This window comes from Heptranchias perlo, chromosome 18, assembly GCF_035084215.1.
Source record: "Heptranchias perlo isolate sHepPer1 chromosome 18, sHepPer1.hap1, whole genome shotgun sequence".
NCBI classification, from domain to species: Eukaryota; Metazoa; Chordata; class Chondrichthyes; order Hexanchiformes; family Hexanchidae; genus Heptranchias; species Heptranchias perlo.
The window spans coordinates 59,173,419-59,194,389 of record NC_090342.1 but is presented as its reverse complement, the minus strand read 5'-3'; the positions used below and the strand labels follow the sequence as shown (position 1 = coordinate 59,194,389).

At 50.7% G+C, this 20,971-nt stretch overlaps 1 protein-coding gene across 2 annotated transcripts in view; it reads right to left on the bottom strand.

Annotated features, from left to right (window-relative positions):
* The window catches only part of LOC137334896 (F-actin-monooxygenase MICAL3-like), a 354,266-nt gene that overhangs the window by 269,308 nt on the left and 63,987 nt on the right, over positions 1-20,971 (bottom strand). For both annotated transcript variants that reach the window (XM_067999976.1, XM_067999977.1), the window contains exon 2: positions 15,772-15,860. In XM_067999976.1, coding sequence (XP_067856077.1) covers positions 15,772-15,860 — 89 coding nt within the window. The remainder of the gene's footprint in view (positions 1-15,771; positions 15,861-20,971) is intronic.

Below are 20,971 nucleotides of genomic sequence, written 5' to 3'. Positions count from 1 at the left end.
ACTGTCCCATCAAACACTCCCAGGGCAGGTACAGGGTTAGATACAGAGTAAAGCTCCCCCTACACTGTCCCGTCAAACACTCCCAGGGCAGGTACAGCACGGGTTCGAAACAGAGCAAATCTCCCTCTACACTGTCCCATCAAACGCTCCCAGGGCAGGTACAGTTCAGGTTCGATACAGAGTAAAGCTCCCTCTACACTGTCCCATCAAACACTCCCAGGGCAGGTACAGCACGGGTGAGATACAGAGTAAAGCTCCCTCTACACTGTCCCATCAAACACACCCAGGGCAGGAACAGGGTTAGATACAGAGTAAAGCTCCCTCTGCACTGTCCCATCAAACACTCCCAGGGCAGGGACAGCACGGGTTAGATACAGAGTAAAGCTCCCCCGACACTGTCCCGTCAAACACTCCCAGGGCATGGACAGCACGGGTTCGATACAGAGCAAATCTCCCTCTACACTGTCCCATCAAACGCTCCCAGGGTAGGTACAGTTCGGGTTAGATACGGAGTAAAGCTCCCTCGACACTGTCCCATCAAACACTCCCAGGGCAGGGACATCACGGGTTCGATACAGAGTAAAGCTCCCTCCACACTGTCCCATCAAACACTTCCAGGGCAGGTACTGCACAGGTTAGATACAGAGGAAAGCTCCCTCTGCACTGCCCCATCAAACACTCCCAGGGCAGGTACAGTTCAGGTTAGATACGGAGTAAAGCTCCCCCTACACTGTCCCATCAAACACTCCCAGGGCAGGGACAGCACGGGTTCGATACAGAGTAAGGCGTCCTCTACACTGTCCCATCAAACACTCCCAGGGCAGGTACAGCACGGGTTCGATACAGAGTAAAGCTCCCTCTACACTGTCCCATCAAACACTCCCAGCGCAGGTACAGGGTTAGATACAGAGTAAAGCTCCCTCTGCACTGTCCCGTCAAACACTCCCAGGGCAGGTACAGCACGGGTTCGACACAGAGCAAATCTCCCTCTACACTGTCCCATCAAACGCTCCCAGGGTCGGTACAGTTCAGGTTAGATACAGAGTAAAGCTTCCTCTGCACTGTCCCATCAAACACTCCCAGGGCAGGTACATCACGGGTTAGATACAGAGTAAAGCTCCCCCGACACTGTCCCATCAAAAACTCCCAGGGCAGGTACATCACGGGTTAGATACAGAGTAAAGTTCCCTCTGCACTGTCCCATCAAACTCTCCCAGGGCAGGTACAGTTCAGGTTAGATACAGAGTAAAGCTTCCCCGACACTGTCCCATCAAACACTCCCGGGCCAGGTACAGCACGGGTTCGATACAGAGTAAAGCTCCCTCTGCACTGTCCCATCAAACACTCCCAGGGCAGGTGCTGCACAGGTTAGATACAGAGTAAAGCTCCCTCTACACTGCCCCATCAAACACTCCCAGGGCAGGTACAGTTCAGGTTCGATACAGAGTAAAGCTCGCTCTGCACTGTCCCATCAAACACTCCCAGGGCAGGTACAGCACGGGTTAGACACAGAGTAAAGCTCCCCCGACACTGTCCCATCAAACGCTCCCAGGGCAGGTACAGCACGGGTTCGATACAGAGTAAAGCTCCCCCTACACTGTCCCATCAAACACTCCCAGCGCAGGTACGGCATGGGTTAGATGCAGAGTAAAGCTCCCCCTACACTGTCCCATCAAACACTCCCAGGGCAGGTACAGCACAGGTTCGATACAGAGTAAAGCTCCCTCTACACTGTCCCATCAAACACACCCAGGGCATGTACAGGGTTAGATACAGAGTAAAGCTCCCTCTGCACTGTCCCGTCAAACACTCCCAGGGCAGGTGCAGCACGGGTTCGACACAGAGCAAATCTCCCTCTTCACTGTCCCATCAAACGCTCCCAGGGTAGGTACAGTTCAGGTTAGATACAGAGTAAAGCTTCCTCTACACTGTCCCATCAAACACTCCCAGGGCAGGAACATCACGGGTTAGATACAGAGTAAAGTTCCCTCTACACTGTCCCATCAAACACACCCAGGGCAGGTACAGGGTTAGATACAGAGTAAAGCTCCCTCGACACTGTCCCATCAAACACTCCCAGAGCAGGTACAGCATGGGTTAGATACAGAGTAAAGCTCCCTCTACACTGTCCCATCAAACACTCCCAGGGCAGGTACAGGGTTCGATACAGAGTAAAGCTCACCCTACACTGTCCCGTCAAACACTCCCAGGGCAGGTACAGTACGGGTTCGATACAGAGCAAATTTCCCTCTACACTGTCCCATCAAACGCTCCCAGGGTAGGTACAGTTCAGGTTAGATACAGAGTAAAGCTCCCTCTTCACTTTCCCATCAAACACTCCCAGGGCAGGTACATCACGGGTTAGATACAGAGTAAAGCTCCCCCGACACTGTCCCATCAAAAACTCCCAGGGCAGGTACATCACGTGTTAGATACAGAGTAAAGTTCCCTCTGCACTGTCCCATCAAACTCTCCCAGGGCAGGTACAGTTCAGGTTAGATACAGAGTAAAGCTTCCCCGACACTGTCCCATCAAACACTCCCGGGGCAGGTACAGCACGGGTTCGATACAGAGTAAAGCTCCCTCTGCACTGTCCCATCAAACACTCCCAGGGCAGGTACTGCACAGGTTCGATACAGAGTAAAGCTCCCTCTGCACTGCCCCATCAAACACTCCCAGGGCAGGTACAGTTCAGGTTGGATACAGAGTAAAGCTCCCCCTGCACTGTCCCATCAAACACTCCCAGGGCAGGTACAGCACGGGTTCGATACAGAGTAAAGCTCCCTCTACACTGTCCCATCAAACACTCCCAGGGCAGGTACAGCACGGGTTAGACACAGAGTAAAGTTCCCTCTACACTGCCCTATCAAACACTCCCAGGGCAGGTCCAGTTCAGGTTAGATACAGAGTAAAGCTCCCTCTACACTGTCCCATCAAACACACCCAGGGCAGGTACAGCACGGGTTAGATACAGAGTAAAGCTCCCTCTACACTGTCCCATCAAACACACCCAGGGCAGGTACAGGGTTGGATACAGAGTAAAGCTCCCTCTGCACTGCCCCATCAAACACTCCCAGGGCAGGTACAGTTCAGGTTAGATACAGAGTAAAGCTCGCTCTGCACTGTCCCATCAAACACTCCCAGGGCAGGTACAGCACGGGTTAGACACAGAGTAAAGCTCCCCCTACACTGTCCCATCAAACACTCCCAGGGCAGGTACGGCATGGGTTCGATACAGAGTAAAGCTCCCCCTACACTGTCCCATCAAACACTCCCAGGGCAGGTACAGCACGGGTTAGATACAGAGTAAAGCTCCCTCTACACTGTCCCATCAAACACTCCCAGGGCAGGTACAGCACAGGTTAGATACAGAGTAAAGCTCCCTCTACACTGTCCCATCAAACACTCCCAGGGCAGGTACAGCACGGGTGAGATACAGAGTAAAGCTCCCTCGACACTGTCCCATCAAACACACCCAGGGCAGGTACAGGGTTAGATACAGAGTAAAGCTCCCTCTGCACTGTCCCATCAAACACTCCCAGGGCAGGTACAGCACGGGTTTGATACAGAGTAAAGCTCCCCCTACACTGTCCCGTCAAACATTCCCAGGGCAGGTACAGCACGGGTTCGATACAGAGCAAATCTCCCTCTGCACTGTCCCATCAAACGCTCCCAGGGCAGGTACAGTTTAGGTTAGATACAGAGTAAAGCTCCCTCGACACTGTCCCATCAAACACTCCCAGAGCAGGTACAGCACGGGTTCGATACAGAGTAAAGCTCCCTCTGCATTGTCCCATCAAACACTCCCAGAGCAGGTACAGCATGGGTAAGATACAGAGTAAAGCTCCCTCTACACTGTCCCATCAAACACTCCCAGGGCAGGTACAGGGTTAGATACAGAGTAAAGCTCCCCCGACACTGTCCCGTCAAACACTCCCAGGGCAGGTACAGCACGGGTTCGAAACAGAGCAAATCTCCCTCTACACTATCCCATCAAACGCTCCCAGGGCAGGTACAGTTCAGGTTAGATACAGAGTAAAGCTCCCTGTGCACTGTCCCATCAAACTCTCCCAGGGCAGGTATAGCACGGGTTAGATACAGAGTAAAGCTCCCTCTACACTGTCCCATCAAACACACCCAGGGCAGGTACAGGGTTAGATACAGAGTAAAGCTCCCTCTGCACTGTCCCATCAAACACTCCCAGGGCAGGTACAGCACGGGTTAGATACAGAGTAAAGCTCCCCCTACACTGTCCCGTCAAACACTCCCAGGGCAGGTACAGCACGGGTTCGATACAGAGCAAATCTCCCTCTACACTGTCCCATCAAACGCTCCCAGGGCAGGAACAGGGTTAGATACAGAGTAAAGCTCCCTCTGCACTGTCCCATCAAACACTCCCAGGGCAGGGACAGCACGGGTTAGATACAGAGTAAAGCTCCCCCGACACTGTCCCGTCAAACACTCCCAGGGCATGGACAGCACGGGTTCGATACAGAGCAAATCTCCCTCTACACTGTCCCATCAAACGCTCCCAGGGTAGGTACAGTTCGGGTTAGATACGGAGTAAAGCTCCCTCTACACTGTCCCATCAAACACTCCCAGGGCAGGTACATCACGGGTTCGATACAGAGTAAAGCTCCCCCTACACTGTCCCATCAAAAACTCCCAGGGCAGGTACATCATGGGTTAGATACAGAGTAAAGTTCCCTCTGCACTGTCCCATCAAACTCTCCCAGGGCAGGTACAGTTCAGGTTAGATGCAGAGTAAAGCTCCCTCCGCACTGTCCCATCAAACACTCCCGGGGCAGGTACAGCACGGGTTCGATACAGAGTAAAGCTCCCTCGACACTGTCCCATCAAACACTCCCAGGGCAGGTACTGCACAGGTTAGATACAGAGTAAAGCTCCCTCTACACTGCCCTATCAAACACTCCCAGGGCAGGTACAGTTCAGGTTAGATACGGAGTAAAGCTCCCCCTACACTGTCCCATCAAACACTCCCAGGGCAGGTACAGCACGGGTTCGATACAGAGTAAGGCGTCCTCTACACTGTCCCATCAAACACTCCCAGGGCAGGTACAGCACGGGTTAGACACAGAGTCAAGTTCCCTCTACACTGTCCCATCAAACACTCCCTGGGCAGGTACAGTTCAGGTTAGATACAGAGTAAAGCTCCCCCTACACTGTCCAATCAAACACTCCCAGGGCAGGTGCAGCACGGGTTCGATACAGAGTAAAGCTTCCTCTACACTGTCCCATCAAACACTCCCAGCGCAGGTACAGGGTTAGATACAGAGTAAAGCTCCCTCTGCACTGTCCCGTCAAACACTCCCAGGGCAGGTACAGCACGGGTTCGACACAGAGCAAATCTCCCTCTACACTGTCCCATCAAACGCTCCCAGGGTCGGTACAGTTCAGGTTAGATACAGAGTAAAGCTTCCTCTACACTGTCCCATCAAACACTCCCAGGGCAGGTACATCACGGGTTAGATACAGAGTAAAGCTCCCCCGACACTGTCCCATCAAAAACTCCCAGGGCAGGTACATCACGGGTTAGATACAGAGTAAAGTTCCCTCTGCACTGTCCCATCAAACTCTCCCAGGGCAGGTACAGTTCAGGTTAGATACAGAGTAAAGCTTCCCCGACACTGTCCCATCAAACACTCCCGGGCCAGGTACAGCACGGGTTCGATACAGAGTAAAGCTCCCTCTGCACTGTCCCATCAAACACTCCCAGGGCAGGTGCTGCACAGGTTAGATACAGAGTAAAGCTCCCTCTACACTGCCCCATCAAACACTCCCAGGGCAGGTACAGTTCAGGTTCGATACAGAGTAAAGCTCGCTCTGCACTGTCCCATCAAACACTCCCAGGGCAGGTACAGCACGGGTTAGACACAGAGTAAAGCTCCCCCGACACTGTCCCATCAAACGCTCCCAGGGCAGGTACAGCACGGGTTCGATACAGAGTAAAGCTCCCCCTACACTGTCCCATCAAACACTCCCAGGGCAGGTACAGCACAGGTTAGATACAGAGTAAAGCACCCTCTACACTGTCCCATCAAACACTCCCAGCGCAGGTACGGCATGGGTTAGATGCAGAGTAAAGCTCCCCCTACACTGTCCCATCAAACACTCCCAGGGCAGGTGCAGCACGGGTTCGATACAGAGTAAAGCTCCCTCTACACTGTCCCATCAAACACTCCCAGCGCAGGTACGGCATGGGTTAGATACAGAGGAAAGCTCCCCCTACACTGTCCCATCAAACACACCCAGGGCATGTACAGGGTTAGATACAGAGTAAAGCTCCCTCTGCACTGTCCCGTCAAACACTCCCAGGGCAGGTGCAGCACGGGTTCGACACAGAGCAAATCTCCCTCTACACTGTCCCATCAAACGCTCCCAGGGTAGGTACAGTTCAGGTTAGATACAGAGTAAAGCTTCCTCTACACTGTCCCATCAAACACTCCCAGGGCAGGAACATCACGGGTTAGATACAGAGTAAAGTTCCCTCTACACTGTCCCATCAAACACACCCAGGGCAGGTACAGGGTTAGATACAGAGTAAAGCTCCCTCGACACTGTCCCATCAAACACTCCCAGAGCAGGTACAGCATGGGTTAGATACAGAGTAAAGCTCCCTCTACACTGTCCCATCAAACACTCCCAGGGCAGGTACAGGGTTCGATACAGAGTAAAGCTCACCCTACACTGTCCCGTCAAACACTCCCAGGGCAGGTACAGTACGGGTTCGATACAGAGCAAATTTCCCTCTACACTGTCCCATCAAACGCTCCCAGGGTAGGTACAGTTCAGGTTAGATACAGAGTAAAGCTCCCTCTTCACTTTCCCATCAAACACTCCCAGGGCAGGTACATCACGGGTTAGATACAGAGTAAAGCTCCCCCGACACTGTCCCATCAAAAACTCCCAGGGCAGGTACATCACGGGTTAGATACAGAGTAAAGTTCCCTCTGCACTGTCCCATCAAACTCTCCCAGGGCAGGTACAGTTCAGGTTAGATACAGAGTAAAGCTTCCCCGACACTGTCCCATCAAACACTCCCGGGGCAGGTACAGCACGGGTTCGATACAGAGTAAAGCTCCCTCTGCACTGTCCCATCAAACACTCCCAGGGCAGGTACTGCACAGGTTCGATACAGAGTAAAGCTCCCTCTGCACTGCCCCATCAAACACTCCCAGGGCAGGTACAGTTCAGGTTGGATACAGAGTAAAGCTCCCCCTGCACTGTCCCATCAAACACTCCCAGGGCAGGTACAGCACGGGTTCGATACAGAGTAAAGCTCCCTCTACACTGTCCCATCAAACACTCCCAGGGCAGGTACAGCACGGGTTAGACACAGAGTAAAGTTCCCTCTACACTGCCCTATCAAACACTCCCAGGGCAGGTCCAGTTCAGGTTAGATACAGAGTAAAGCTCCCTCTACACTGTCCCATCAAACACACCCAGGGCAGGTACAGCACGGGTTAGATACAGAGTAAAGCTCCCTCTACACTGTCCCATCAAACACACCCAGGGCAGGTACAGGGTTGGATACAGAGTAAAGCTCCCTCTGCACTGCCCCATCAAACACTCCCAGGGCAGGTACAGTTCAGGTTAGATGCAGAGTAAAGCTCGCTCTGCACTGTCCCATCAAACACTCCCAGGGCAGGTACAGCACGGGTTAGACACAGAGTAAAGCTCCCCCTACACTGTCCCATCAAACACTCCCAGGGCAGGTACGGCATGGGTTCGATACAGAGTAAAGCTCCCCCTACACTGTCCCATCAAACACTCCCAGGGCAGGTACAGCACGGGTTAGATACAGAGTAAAGCTCCCTCTACACTGTCCCATCAAACACTCCCAGGGCAGGTACAGCACAGGTTAGATACAGAGTAAAGCTCCCTCTACACTGTCCCATCAAACACTCCCAGGGCAGGTACAGCACGGGTTAGATACAGAGTAAAGCTCCCTCGACACTGTCCCATCAAACACACCCAGGGCAGGTACAGGGTTAGATACAGAGTAAAGCTCCCTCTGCACTGTCCCATCAAACACTCCCAGGGCAGGTACAGCACGGGTTTGATACAGAGTAAAGCTCCCCCTACACTGTCCCGTCAAACATTCCCAGGGCAGGTACAGCACGGGTTCGATACAGAGCAAATCTCCCTCTGCACTGTCCCATCAAACGCTCCCAGGGCAGGTACAGTTTAGGTTAGATACAGAGTAAAGCTCCCTCGACACTGTCCCATCAAACACTCCCAGAGCAGGTACAGCACGGGTTCGATACAGAGTAAAGCTCCCTCTGCATTGTCCCATCAAACACTCCCAGAGCAGGTACAGCATGGGTAAGATACAGAGTAAAGCTCCCTCTACACTGTCCCATCAAACACTCCCAGGGCAGGTACAGGGTTAGATACAGAGTAAAGCTCCCCCGACACTGTCCCGTCAAACACTCCCAGGGCAGGTACAGCACGGGTTCGAAACAGAGCAAATCTCCCTCTACACTATCCCATCAAACGCTCCCAGGGCAGGTACAGTTCAGGTTAGATACAGAGTAAAGCTCCCTGTGCACTGTCCCATCAAACTCTCCCAGGGCAGGTATAGCACGGGTTAGATACAGAGTAAAGCTCCCTCTACACTGTCCCATCAAACACACCCAGGGCAGGTACAGGGTTAGATACAGAGTAAAGCTCCCTCTGCACTGTCCCATCAAACACTCCCAGGGCAGGTACAGCACGGGTTAGATACAGAGTAAAGCTCCCCCTACACTGTCCCGTCAAACACTCCCAGGGCAGGTACAGCACGGGTTCGATACAGAGCAAATCTCCCTCTACACTGTCCCATCAAACGCTCCCAGGGCAGGTACAGTTCAGGTTAGATGCAGAGTAAAGCTCCCTCGACACTGTCCCATCAAACACTCCCAGAGCAGGTACAGCATGGGTGAGATACAGAGTAAAGCTCCCTCTACACTGTCCCATCAAACACTCCCAGGGCAGGTACAGGGTTAGATACAGAGCAAATCTCCCTCTACACTGTCCCATCAAACGCTCCCAGGGTAGGTACAGTTCAGGTTAGATACAGAGTAAAGCTCCCTCTACACTTTCCCATCAAACACTCCCAGGGCAGGTACATCACGGGTTAGATACAGAGTAAAGCTCCCCCGACACTGTCCCATCAAAAACTCCCAGGGCAGGTACATCACGGGTTAGATACAGAGTAAAGTTCCCTCTGCACTGTCCCATCAAACTCTCCCAGGGCAGGTACAGTTCAGGTTAGATACAGAGTAAAGCTTCCCCTACACTGTCCCATCAAACACTCCCGGGGCAGGTACAGCAGGGTATCGATACAGAGTAAAGCTCCCTCTGCACTGTCCCATCAAACACTCCCAGGGCAGGTACTGCACAGGTTAGATACAGAGTAAAGCTCCCTCTGCACTGCCCCATCAAACACTCCCAGGGCAGGTACAGTTCAGGTTGGATACAGAGTAAAGCTCCCCCTGCACTGTCCCATCAAACACTCCCAGGGCAGGTACAGCACGGGTTCGATACAGAGTAAAGCTCCCTCTACACTGTCCCATCAAACACTCCCAGGGCAGGTACAGCACGGGTTAGACACAGAGTAAAGTTCCCTCTGCACTGCCCCATCAAACACTCCCAGGGCAGGTCCAGTTCAGGTTAGATACAGAGTAAAGCTCCCTCTACACTGTCCCATCAAACACACCCAGGGCAGGTACAACACGGGTTAGATACAGAGTAAAGCTGCCTCCACACTGTCCCATCAAACACACCCAGGGCAGGTACAGGGTTGGATACAGAGTAAAGCTCCCTCTGCACTGTCCCATCAAACACTCCTAGGGCAGGTACAGCACGGGTTCGATACAGAGTAAAGCTCCCTCTGCACTGTCCCATCAAACACTCCCGGGCCAGGTACAGCACGGGTTCGATACAGAGTAAAGCTCCCTCTGCACTGTCCCATCAAACACTCCCAGGGCAGGTGCTGCACAGGTTAGATGCAGAGTAAAGCTCCCTCTGCACTGCCCCATCAAACACTCCCAGGGCAGGTACAGTTCAGGTTAGATACAGAGTAAAGCTCGCTCGACACTGTCCCATCAAACACTCCCAGGGCAGGTACAGCACGGGTTAGACACAGAGTAAAGCTCCCCCTACACTGTCCCATCAAACACTCCCAGGGCAGGTACGGCATGGGTTCGATACAGAGTAAAGCTCCCCCTACACTGTCCCATCAAACACTCCCAGGGCAGGTACAGCACGGGTTAGATACAGAGTAAAGCTCCCTCTACACTGTCCCATCAAACACTCCCAGGGCAGGTACAGCACAGGTTAGATACAGAGTAAAGCTCCCTCTACACTGTCCCATCAAACACTCCCAGGGCAGGTACAGCACGGGTTAGATACAGAGTAAAGCTCCCTCGACACTGTCCCATCAAACACACCCAGGGCAGGTACAGGGTTAGATACAGAGTAAAGCTCCCTCTGCACTGTCCCATCAAACACTCCCAGGGCAGGTACAGCACGGGTCAGATACAGAGTAAAGCTCCCCCTACACTGTCCCGTCAAACATTCCCAGGGCAGGTACAGCACGGGTTCGATACAGAGCAAATCTCCCTCTACACTGTCCCATCAAACGCTCCCAGGGCAGGTACAGTTTAGGTTAGATACAGAGTAAAGCTCCCTCTACACTGTCCCATCAAACACTCCCAGAGCAGGTACAGCACGGGTTAGATACAGAGTAAAGCTCCCTCCACATTGTCCCATCAAACACTCCCAGAGCAGGTACAGCATGGGTAAGATACAGAGTAAAGCTCCCTCTACACTGTCCCATCAAACACTCCCAGGGCAGGTACAGGGTGAGATACAGAGTAAAGCTCCCTCTACACTGTCCCGTCAAACACTCCCAGGGCAGGTACAGCACGGGTTCGAAACAGAGCAAATCTCCCTCCACACTATCCCATCAAACGCTCCCAGGGCAAGTACAGTTCAGGTTAGATACATAGTAAAGCTCCCTCTGCACTGTCCCATCAAACACTCCCAGAGCAGGTACAGCACGGGTCAGATACAGAGTAAAGCTCCCTCTACACTGTCCCATCAAACTCTCCCAGGGCAGGTATAGCACGGGTTAGATACAGAGTAAAGCTCCCTCTACACTGTCCCATCAAACACACCCAGGGCAGGTACAGGGTTAGATACAGAGTAAAGCTCCCTCTACACTGCCCCATCAAACACTCCCAGGGCAGGTACAGCACGGGTTAGATACAGAGTAAAGCTCCCTCTACACTGTCCCATCAAACACACCCAGGGCAGGTACAGGGTTAGATACAGAGTAAAGCTCCCTCTGCAGTGTCCCATCAAACACTCCCAGGGCAGGTACAGCACGGGTTAGATGCAGAGTAAAGCTCCCCCTACACTGTCCCGTCAAACACTCCCAGGGCAGGTACAGCACGGGTTCGATACAGAGCAAATCTCCCTCTACACTGTCCCATCAAACGCTCCCAGGGTAGGTACAGTTCAGGTTAGATACAGAGTAAAGCTCCCTCTACACTGTCCCATCAAACACTCCCAGGGCAGGTACATCACGGGTTAGATACAGAGTAAAGCTCCCCCGACACTGTCCCATCAAAAACTCCCAGGGCAGGTACATCACAGGTTAGATACAGAGTAAAGTTCCCTCTGCACTGTCCCATCAAACTCTCCCAGGGCAGGTACAGTTCAGGTTAGATACAGAGTAAAGCTTCCCCTACACTGTCCCATCAAACACTCCCGGGGCAGGTACAGCACGGGTTCGATACAGAGTAAAGCTCCCTCTGCACTGTCCCATCAAACACTCCCAGGGCAGGTACTGCACAGGTTAGATACAGAGTAAAGCTCCCTCTGCACTGCCCCATCAAACACTCCCAGGGCAGGTACAGTTCAGGTTGGATACAGAGTAAAGCTCCCCCTGCACTGTCCCATCAAACACTCCCAGGGCAGGTACAGCACGGGTTCGATACAGAGTAAAGCTCCCTCTGCACTGTCCCATCAAACACTCCCAGGGCAGGTACAGCACGGGTTAGACACAGAGTAAAGTTCCCTCTGCACTGCCCCATCAAACACTCCCAGGGCAGGTACAGTTCAGGTTAGATACAGAGTAAAGCTCCCTCTACACTGTCCCATCAAACACACCCAGGGCAGGTACAGCACGGGTTAGATACAGAGTAAAGCTCCCTCTACACTGTCCCATCAAACACACCCAGGGCAGGTACAGGGTTGGATACAGAGTAAAGTTCCCTCTGCACTGTCCCATCGAACACTCCCAGGGCAGGTACAGCACGGGTTAGATACAGAGTAAAGCTCCCCCTACACTGTCCCGTCAAACACTCCCAGGGCAGGTACAGCACGGGTTCGATACAGAGCAAATCTCCCTCTACACTGTCCCATCAAACGCTCCCAGGGTAGGTACAGTTCAGGTTAGATACAGAGTAAAGCTCCCTCTACACTGTCCCATCAAACACTCCCAGGGCAGGTACATCACGGGTTAGATACAGAGTAAAGCTCCCCCGACACTGTCCCATCAAAAACTCCCTGGGCAGGTACATCACGGGTTAGATACAGAGTAAAGTTCCCTCTGCACTGTCCCATCAAACTCTCCCAGGGCAGGTACAGTTCAGGTTAGATACAGAGTAAAGCTTCCCCTACACTGTCCCATCAAACACTCCCTGGGCAGGTACAGCACGGGTTCGATACAGAGTAAAGCTCCCTCTACACTGTCCCATCAAACACTCCCAGGGCAGGTACAGCACGGGTTAGACACAGAGTAAAGTTCCCTCTACACTGCCCCATCAAACACTCCCAGGGCAGGTACAGTTCAGGTTCGATACAGAGTAAAGCTCCCCCTACACTGTCCCATCAAACACTCCCAGGTCAGGTACAGCATGGGTTCGATACAGAGTAAAGCTCCCCCTACACTGTCCCATCAAACACTCCCAGGGCAGGTACAGCACAGGTTAGATACAGAGTAAAGCTGCCTCTACACTGTCCCATCAAACACTCCCAGCGCAGGTACGGCATGGGTTAGATACAGAGTAAAGCTCCCCCTACACTGTCCCATCAAACACTCCCAGAGCAGGTACAGCATGGGTTAGATGCAGAGTAAAGCTCCCTCTACACTGTCCCATCAAACACTCCCAGGGCAGGTACAGGGTTAGATACAGAGTAAAGCTCCCTCTACACTGTCCCATCAAACACTCCCAGGGCAGGTACAGCACGGGTTAGATACAGAGTAAAGCTCCCCCTGCACTGTCCCATCAAACACTCCCAGGGCAGGTGATCTTCACTGCTCACCCTCAGTCTTCGAATGTTATTCACCTGTGAAGGAGGAGTGTGAAATATTGGATGGGATAAACATTGAGAGAGGAAGTATTAAGGGATTTAGCATCTTTGAAAGTGGATAAATCGCCAGGCCCGGATGAAATGTATCCCAGGCTGTTAAGAAACGCCAGGGAGGAAATAGTGGAGGCTCTGACCATCATTTTCCAATCCTCACTGGATACAGATTGGAGGACTGCTCACGTTGTACCGTTGTTTAAAAAGGGAGCGAAGGATATATCGAGTAATTACAGGCCAGTCAGTCTAACCTCGGTGGTGGGACAATTATTGGAATCAATTCTGAGGGACAGATAAACCGTCACTTAGAAATGCACGGATTAATCAAGGACAGTCAGCACGGATTTGTTAAGAGGAGGTCGTGTCTGACTAACTTGATTGAATTTTTTGAGGCGGTGACTCGTCGAATCGATGAGGGTAGCACAATTGATGTGGTCTACATGGATTTTCGCAAGGCTTTTGACAAGGTCCCACATGGCAGATTGGTCAAAAAAGTAAAGGCCCATGGGATCCAAGGGAATGTGGCAAATTGGATCCAAAATTGGCTCAGTGGCAGGAAGCAAAGGGTAATGGTGAACGGGTGTTTTTGCGACTGGAAGGCTGTTTCCAGTGGGGTGCCGCAGGGCTCGGTACGAGGTCCTTTGCTTTTTGTGTATGCATTAATGATTTGGACTTAAACGTAGGAGGCATGATTAAGAAATTTGCAGATGACACAAAGATAGGCCGTGTGGTTGATAATGAGGAGGAAAGCTGTAGACTGCAGGAAGATATCAATGGACTGGTCAGTTGGGCAGAAAAGTGGCAAATGGAGTTCAATCCGGAGAAGTGTGAGGTAATGCATTTGGGGAGAGCAAAGAAGGCAAGGGAGTACACAATAAATGAGAGGATACTGAGAGGTGTAGAGGAAGTGAGGGACCTTGGAGTGCATGTCCACAGATCCCTGAAGGTAGCAGGACAGGCAGATAAATTGGACATGAATTTAGATTTGAGGTTGGGATCAGATCAGCCATAATCTTATTAAATGGCGGAGCAGGCTTGAAGGGCCGATTGGCCTACTCCTGCTCCTATTTCTTATGTTCTTATAAGGTGGTTAAGAACACTGCGCACAGTTCTAGTCACCACATTACAGGAAAGATGTGATTGCACTAGAGAGGGTGCAGAGGAGATTTACGAGGATGTCGCCAGGACTGGATAATTTTACCTATGATGATAGATTGGATAGGCTGGGGTTGTTTTCCTTGGAACAGAAGAGGCTGAGGGGGTGATTTGATTGAGGTGTACAAAATTATGAGGGGACGAGATAAGAGTGGATAGGAAGGACCTATTTCCCTTAGCGGAGAGGTCAATAATCAGGGGGCATAGATTTAAAGTGATTGGTAGAAGGATTAGAGCGGAAATGAGGAATAATCTTTTCACCCAGAGGGTGGTGAGGGTCTGGAACTCACTGCCTGAGAGGGTGGTAGAGGCAGAAACCTTCAACTCATTTAAAAAATACCTGAATGTGCACCTGAAGAGCCGTAACCTACAGGGCTACGGACCAAATGCAGGAAAGTGGGATTAGGCTGGGTGGCTCGTTCCTCAGCCGGCGAGGACACGATGGGCTGAATGGCCTCCTTCTGTGCCGTTAATTTTCTATGATTCTAAGATCCCTCCCTAGCTGCTGCCTGGTTCTTTCTCTAACCTGACGTGTAATCCCTTCCTCCTTGCCACAGAAATGACACACGTTCCCTGAACAAGCCCTGAGTATAAAGGGGCTCGGGGGACAGCAGGGTCAATGTGGCTGTTGCACGGCACTGTTAAAGGGACAATGCCCCAGTCCCTTTTCATCTGTTGAATGCAGGTTTAAATGGAGAGACTGCACCATCGGGAAGGCCACAGCGAGAGGCAGCACTGTTAAATTACTCACCATCCTGGGGCCTCCCTCACTCACTGCTCAGTTGATGCTGAGTTATGGAGGCTCACACATGTCATTAACCGAGAGAGGCAGTCCCACACCAATTGCATGTACAGCAGAGAGTGAAAAGAGGTCAGGCTGATGGGTGGAGGAAAAGCATCTAAAACCTCCAGCTGATCAGAGAAAGCCCGGTGTCTGGGAAGTGAGGGTGGGATAATATGGGTTTACAGTACCTCCAGCTGATCAGAGAAAGCCTGGTGTCTGGGAAGTGAGGGTGGGATTATATGGGTTTACAGTACCTCAGGCTGATCAGAGAAAGCCTGGTGTCTGGGAAGTGAGGGTGGGATTATATGGGTTTACAGTACCTCAGGCTGATCAGAGAAAGCCCGGTGTCTGGGAAGTGAGGGTGGGATTATATGGGTTTACAGTACCTCAGGCTGATCAGAGAAAGCCTGGTGTCTGGGAAGTGAGGGTGGGATTATATGGGTTTACAGTACCTCAGGCTGACCTCTCCTGGTGCTGACAGATGATGGTTGTGGATCCACACTGCTCACTGAGACCACTTGGCGTGATGGTTTGGATTCACCTAAATAAATCAAAATATGCATCTCTTTAATGTGGCATTGCAACCCCACATCACTGTTTACTTACTCCTCCTCCCACCTCAGTACAGTGGCGTGCTCTCAGTCCAGGTATGAAGAGTGAGAGACAGGAAGGCAGAGAGGGAGTGGTAGACAGAGATAGACAGAGGCAGAGACAGAGACATAGGAAGCAGAGAACCAGAATGATAGAGACAGACAGGAGCAGAAAGGGGACAGAAAAGGAGAGGCAAAAGGGACACACAGGGAGAAAAAGAGGAAGAAAAGCAGAGAGAAGCAGAAAGAGGAGAGAAAGAGACATCGATAGATAGACAGCGATAAAGAGGGGTGGAATGCGGACAGAGAGAGACAGAAAGAGAGAGGGAGAGGAAGAAAGAAAGACAGAGGAATAAACGAAGAGGAAATGAAGCAGAAGAATAAGAGGCAGAGAAATAAAAGAAAAAAGAAAAACTGCAAATGCTGGAAATACAGCGCAGGTGGGTCAGCATCTGTGGAGCGAATGGACAAGTTAATGTTTCAGGCCTGTATCACTCATTGTCATAGATACACAGATAGATAGAGATAGAGAAATAGAGAGAGATAGATAGCGAGAGAGCGATAGATAGATAGTGAGAGAACGATAGATAGATAGTGAGAGAGCGATAGATAGATAGTAAGAGTGATAGAAAGATAGAGAGCGATAGATAGTGAGAGTGACAGATAGTGAGAGAGCGATGGATAGATAGTGAGAGCGATTGACAGATAGTGAGAGAAAGATAGCGAGATAGTGAGAGTGATAGATAGATAGAGAGCGATAGATAGATAGTGAGAGAGCGATAGAGTGAGAGAGCGATCGATAGATAGATAGAGAGTGATAGATAGTGAGAGAGCGATAGATAGATAGTGAGAGAGCGATGGATAGATAGTGAGAGCGATAGATAGTGAGAGAGCGATAGATAGATAGTCAGAGAATGATAGATAGTGAGAGAGCGACAGATAGTGAGAGAGCGATAGATAGATAGTGAGAGTGATAGATAGATAGTCAGAGAATGATAGATAGATAGTGAGAGTGATAGATAGATAGTGAGAGAGCGATAGATAGATAGTGAGAGAATGATAGAAAGTGAGAGTGATAGAGAGATAGATAGTGAGAGAGCGATAGATAGATAGTGAGAGAATGATAGTGAGAGAATGTGGTTGATTCTTAATTGCCCTCTGAAATGGCCTAGCAAGCCACTCAGTTGTAAAATATCGCGAAAAAAAGTCACAATAAGAATAAAACCAGACGGACCACCCGGCATCGGACCACCAGGCACCAGACACGACAAAGGTAAACCAAGCCCAGTCGACCCTGCAAAGTCCTCCTCGCTAACATCTGGGGATTTGTGCCAAAATTGGGAGAGCTGTCCCACAGACTAGTCAAGCAACAGCCTGACATAGCCATTCTCACAGAATCATACCTTTCAGCCAACGTCCCAGACTCTTCCATCACCATCCCTGGGTATGTCCTGTCCCACCGGCAGGACAGACCCACCAGAGGTGGTGGTACAGTGATATACAGTCAGGAGGGAGTGGCCCTGGGAGTCCTCAACATTGACTCCGAACCACATGAAATCTCATCGCATCAGGTCAAACATGGGCAAGGAAACCTCCTGCTAATTACCACCTACCGCCCTCCCTCAGCTGATGAATCAGTCCTCCTCCATGTTGAACACCACTTGGAGGAAGCACTGAGGGTAGCAATGGGACAGAATGTACTCTGGGTGGGGGACTTCAATGTCCATCACCAAGAGTGGCTCGGTAGCACCACTACTGATCGAGCTGGCCGAGTCCTGAAGGACACAGCTGCCAGGCTGGGCCTGCGGCAGGTGGTGAGCGAACCAACACGAGGGAAAAACTTACTTGATTTCGTCCTCACCAATCTACCTGTTGCAGATGTATCTGTCCATGACAGTATTGGTAGGAGTGACCACCGCACAGTCCTCGTGAAGACGAAGTCCCGTCTTCACACTGAGGACACCATCCAACGTGTTGTGTGGCACTATCACTGTGCTAAATGGGATGGATTCAGAACAGATCTAGCAGCTCAAAACTGGGCATCCATGAGGCGCTGTGGGCCATCAGCAGCAGCAGAATTGTATTCCAGCACAATCTGTAACCTCATGGCCCGGCATATTCCTCACTCTACCATTACCAACAAGCCAGGGGATCAACCCTGGTTCAATGAGAAATGTAGAAGAGCATGCCAGGAGCAGCACCAGGCGTACCTAAAAATGAGGTGCCAACCTGGTGAAGCTACAAATCAGGACTACATGCATGCTAAACAGCGGAAGCAACATGCTATACACAGAGCTAAGCGATTCCACAACCAACGGATCAGATCAAAGCTCTGCAGTCCTGCCACATCCAGTTGTGAATGGTGGTGGACAATTAAAAAACTAACGGGAGGAGGAGGCTCTGCAAACATCCCCATCCTCAATGATGGTGGAGTCCAGCACGTGAGTGCAAAAGACAAGGCTGAAGCGTTTGCAACCATCTTCAGCCAGAAGTGTCAAGTGGATGATCCATCTCGGCCTCCTCCCGATATCCCCACCATCACAGAAGCCAGTCTTCAGCCAATTCGATTCACTCCACGTGATATCAAGAAACGGCTGAGTGCACTGGATACAGCAAAGGCTATGGGCCCCGACAACATCCCAGCTGTAGTGCTGAAGACTTGTGCTCCAGAACTAGCTGCGCCTCTAGCCAAGCTATTCCAGTACAGCTACAACACTGGCATCTACCCGACAATGTGGAAAATTGCCCAGGTATGTCCTGTCCACAAAAAGCAGGACAAATCCAATCCAGCCAATTACCGCCCAATCAGTCTACTCTCAATCATCAGCAAAGTGATGGAAGGTGTCGTCGACAGTGCTATCAAGCGGCACTTACTCACCAATAACCTGCTCACCGATGCTCAGTTTGGGTTCCGCCAGGACCACTCAGCTCCAGACCTCATTACAGCCTTGGTCCAAACATGGACAAAAGAGCTGAATTCCAGAGGTGAGGTGAGAGTGACTGCCCTTGACATCAAAGCAGCATTTGACCGAGTGTGGCACCAAGGAGCCCTCGTAAAATTGAAGTCAATGGGAATCAGGGGGAAAACTCTCCAGTGGCTGGAGTCATACCTCGCACAAAGGAAGATGGTAGTGGTTGTTGGGGGCCAATCATCTCAGCCCCAGGGCATTGCTGCAGGAGTTCCTCAGGGCAGTGTCCTAGGCCCAACCATCTTCAGCTGTTTCATCAATGACCTTTCCTCCATCATAAGGTCAGAAATGGGGATGTTCGCTGATGAGTGCACAGTGTTCAGTTCCATTCGCAACCCCTCAGATAATGAAGCAGTCCGAGCCCGCATGCAGCAAGACCTGGACAACATCCAGGCTTGGGCTGATAAGTGGCAAGTAACATTCACACCAGACAAGTGCCAGGCAATGCCCACCTCCAACAAGAGAGAGTCTAACCACCTACCCTTGACATTCAACGGCATTACCATCACCGAATCCCCCACCATCAACATCCTGGGGGTCACCATTGATGAGAAACTTAACTGGACCAGCCATATAAATACTGTGGCTACAAGTTTATACCACTAAGCTAGTCCCAATTGCCTGCACTTGGCCCATATCCCTCTATACCCATCTTACCCATGTAACTGTCCAAATGCTTTTTAAAAGACAAAATTGTACCCGCCTCTACTACTGCCTCTGGCAGCTCGTTCCAGACACTCACCACCCTTTGAGTGAAAAAATTGCCCCTCTGGACCCTTTTGTATCTCTCCCCTCTCACCTTAAATCTATGTCCCCTCGTTATAGACTCCCCTACCTTTGGGAAAAGATTTTGACTATCTACCTTATCTATGCCCCTCATTATTTTATAGACTTCTATTAGATCACCCCTTAACCTCCTACTCTCCAGGGAAAAAAGTCCCAGTCTATCTAACCTCTCCCTATAAGTCAAACCATCAAGTCCCAGCAGCATCCTAGTAAATCTTTTCTGCACTCTTTCTAGTTTAATAATATCCTTTCTATAATAGGGTGACCAGAACTGTACACAGTATTCCAAGTGCGGCCTAACTAATGTCTTGTACAACTTCAACAAGACATCCCAACTCCTGTATTCAATGTTCTGACCAATGAAACCAAGCAAGCTGAATGCCTTCTTCACCACCCTATCCACCTGTGACTCCACTTTCAAGGAGCTATGAACCTGTACTCCTAGATCTCTTTGTTCTATAACTCTCCCCAACGCCCTACCATTAACGGAGTAGGTCCTGGCCCGATTCGATCTCCCAAAATGCATCACCTCACATTTATCTAAATTAAACTCCATCTGCCATTCATCGGCCCACTGGCCCAATTTATCAAGATCCCGTTGCAATCCGAGATAACCTTCTTCACTGTCCACAATGCCACCAATCTTGGTGTCATCTGCAAACTTACTAACCATGCCTCCTAAATTCTCATCCAAATCATTAATATAAATAACAAATAACAGCGGACCCAGCACCGATGCCTGAGGCACACCGCTGGTCACAGGCCTCCAATTTGAAAAACAGATAGATAGTGAGAGAGCGATAGATAGTGAGAGAGCGACAGATAGATAGTGAGAGAACGATAGATAGTGAGAGAGCGATAGATAGAGAGAGAATGATAGATAGGTAGTGAGAGAGCGATGGATAGTGAGAATGATAGACAGTGAGAGAGCGATAGTGAGAGAGCGATAGATAGAGAGAGAATGATAGATAGATAGTGAGAGAGCGATAGATTGATAGTGAGACAGATAGATAGTGAGATTGATAGATAGATAGTGATAGAATGATAGATAGAGCGCGCTAGATAGATAGTGTGACAGATAGTGAGAGAACGATAGATAGTGAGAGCGCAATCGATAGATCGTGAGAGAGCGATAGATAGTGAGAGAGCGATAGATAGATAGTGAGAGAGCGCTAGATAGATAGAGAGTGACAGATAGCAACAGAATGATAGATAGTGAGAGCGATAGATCGAGTGATAGATAGTGAGAGTGATAGATAGTGAGAGAGCGATAGATAGTGAGAGTGATAGATAGATAGTGAGAGTCA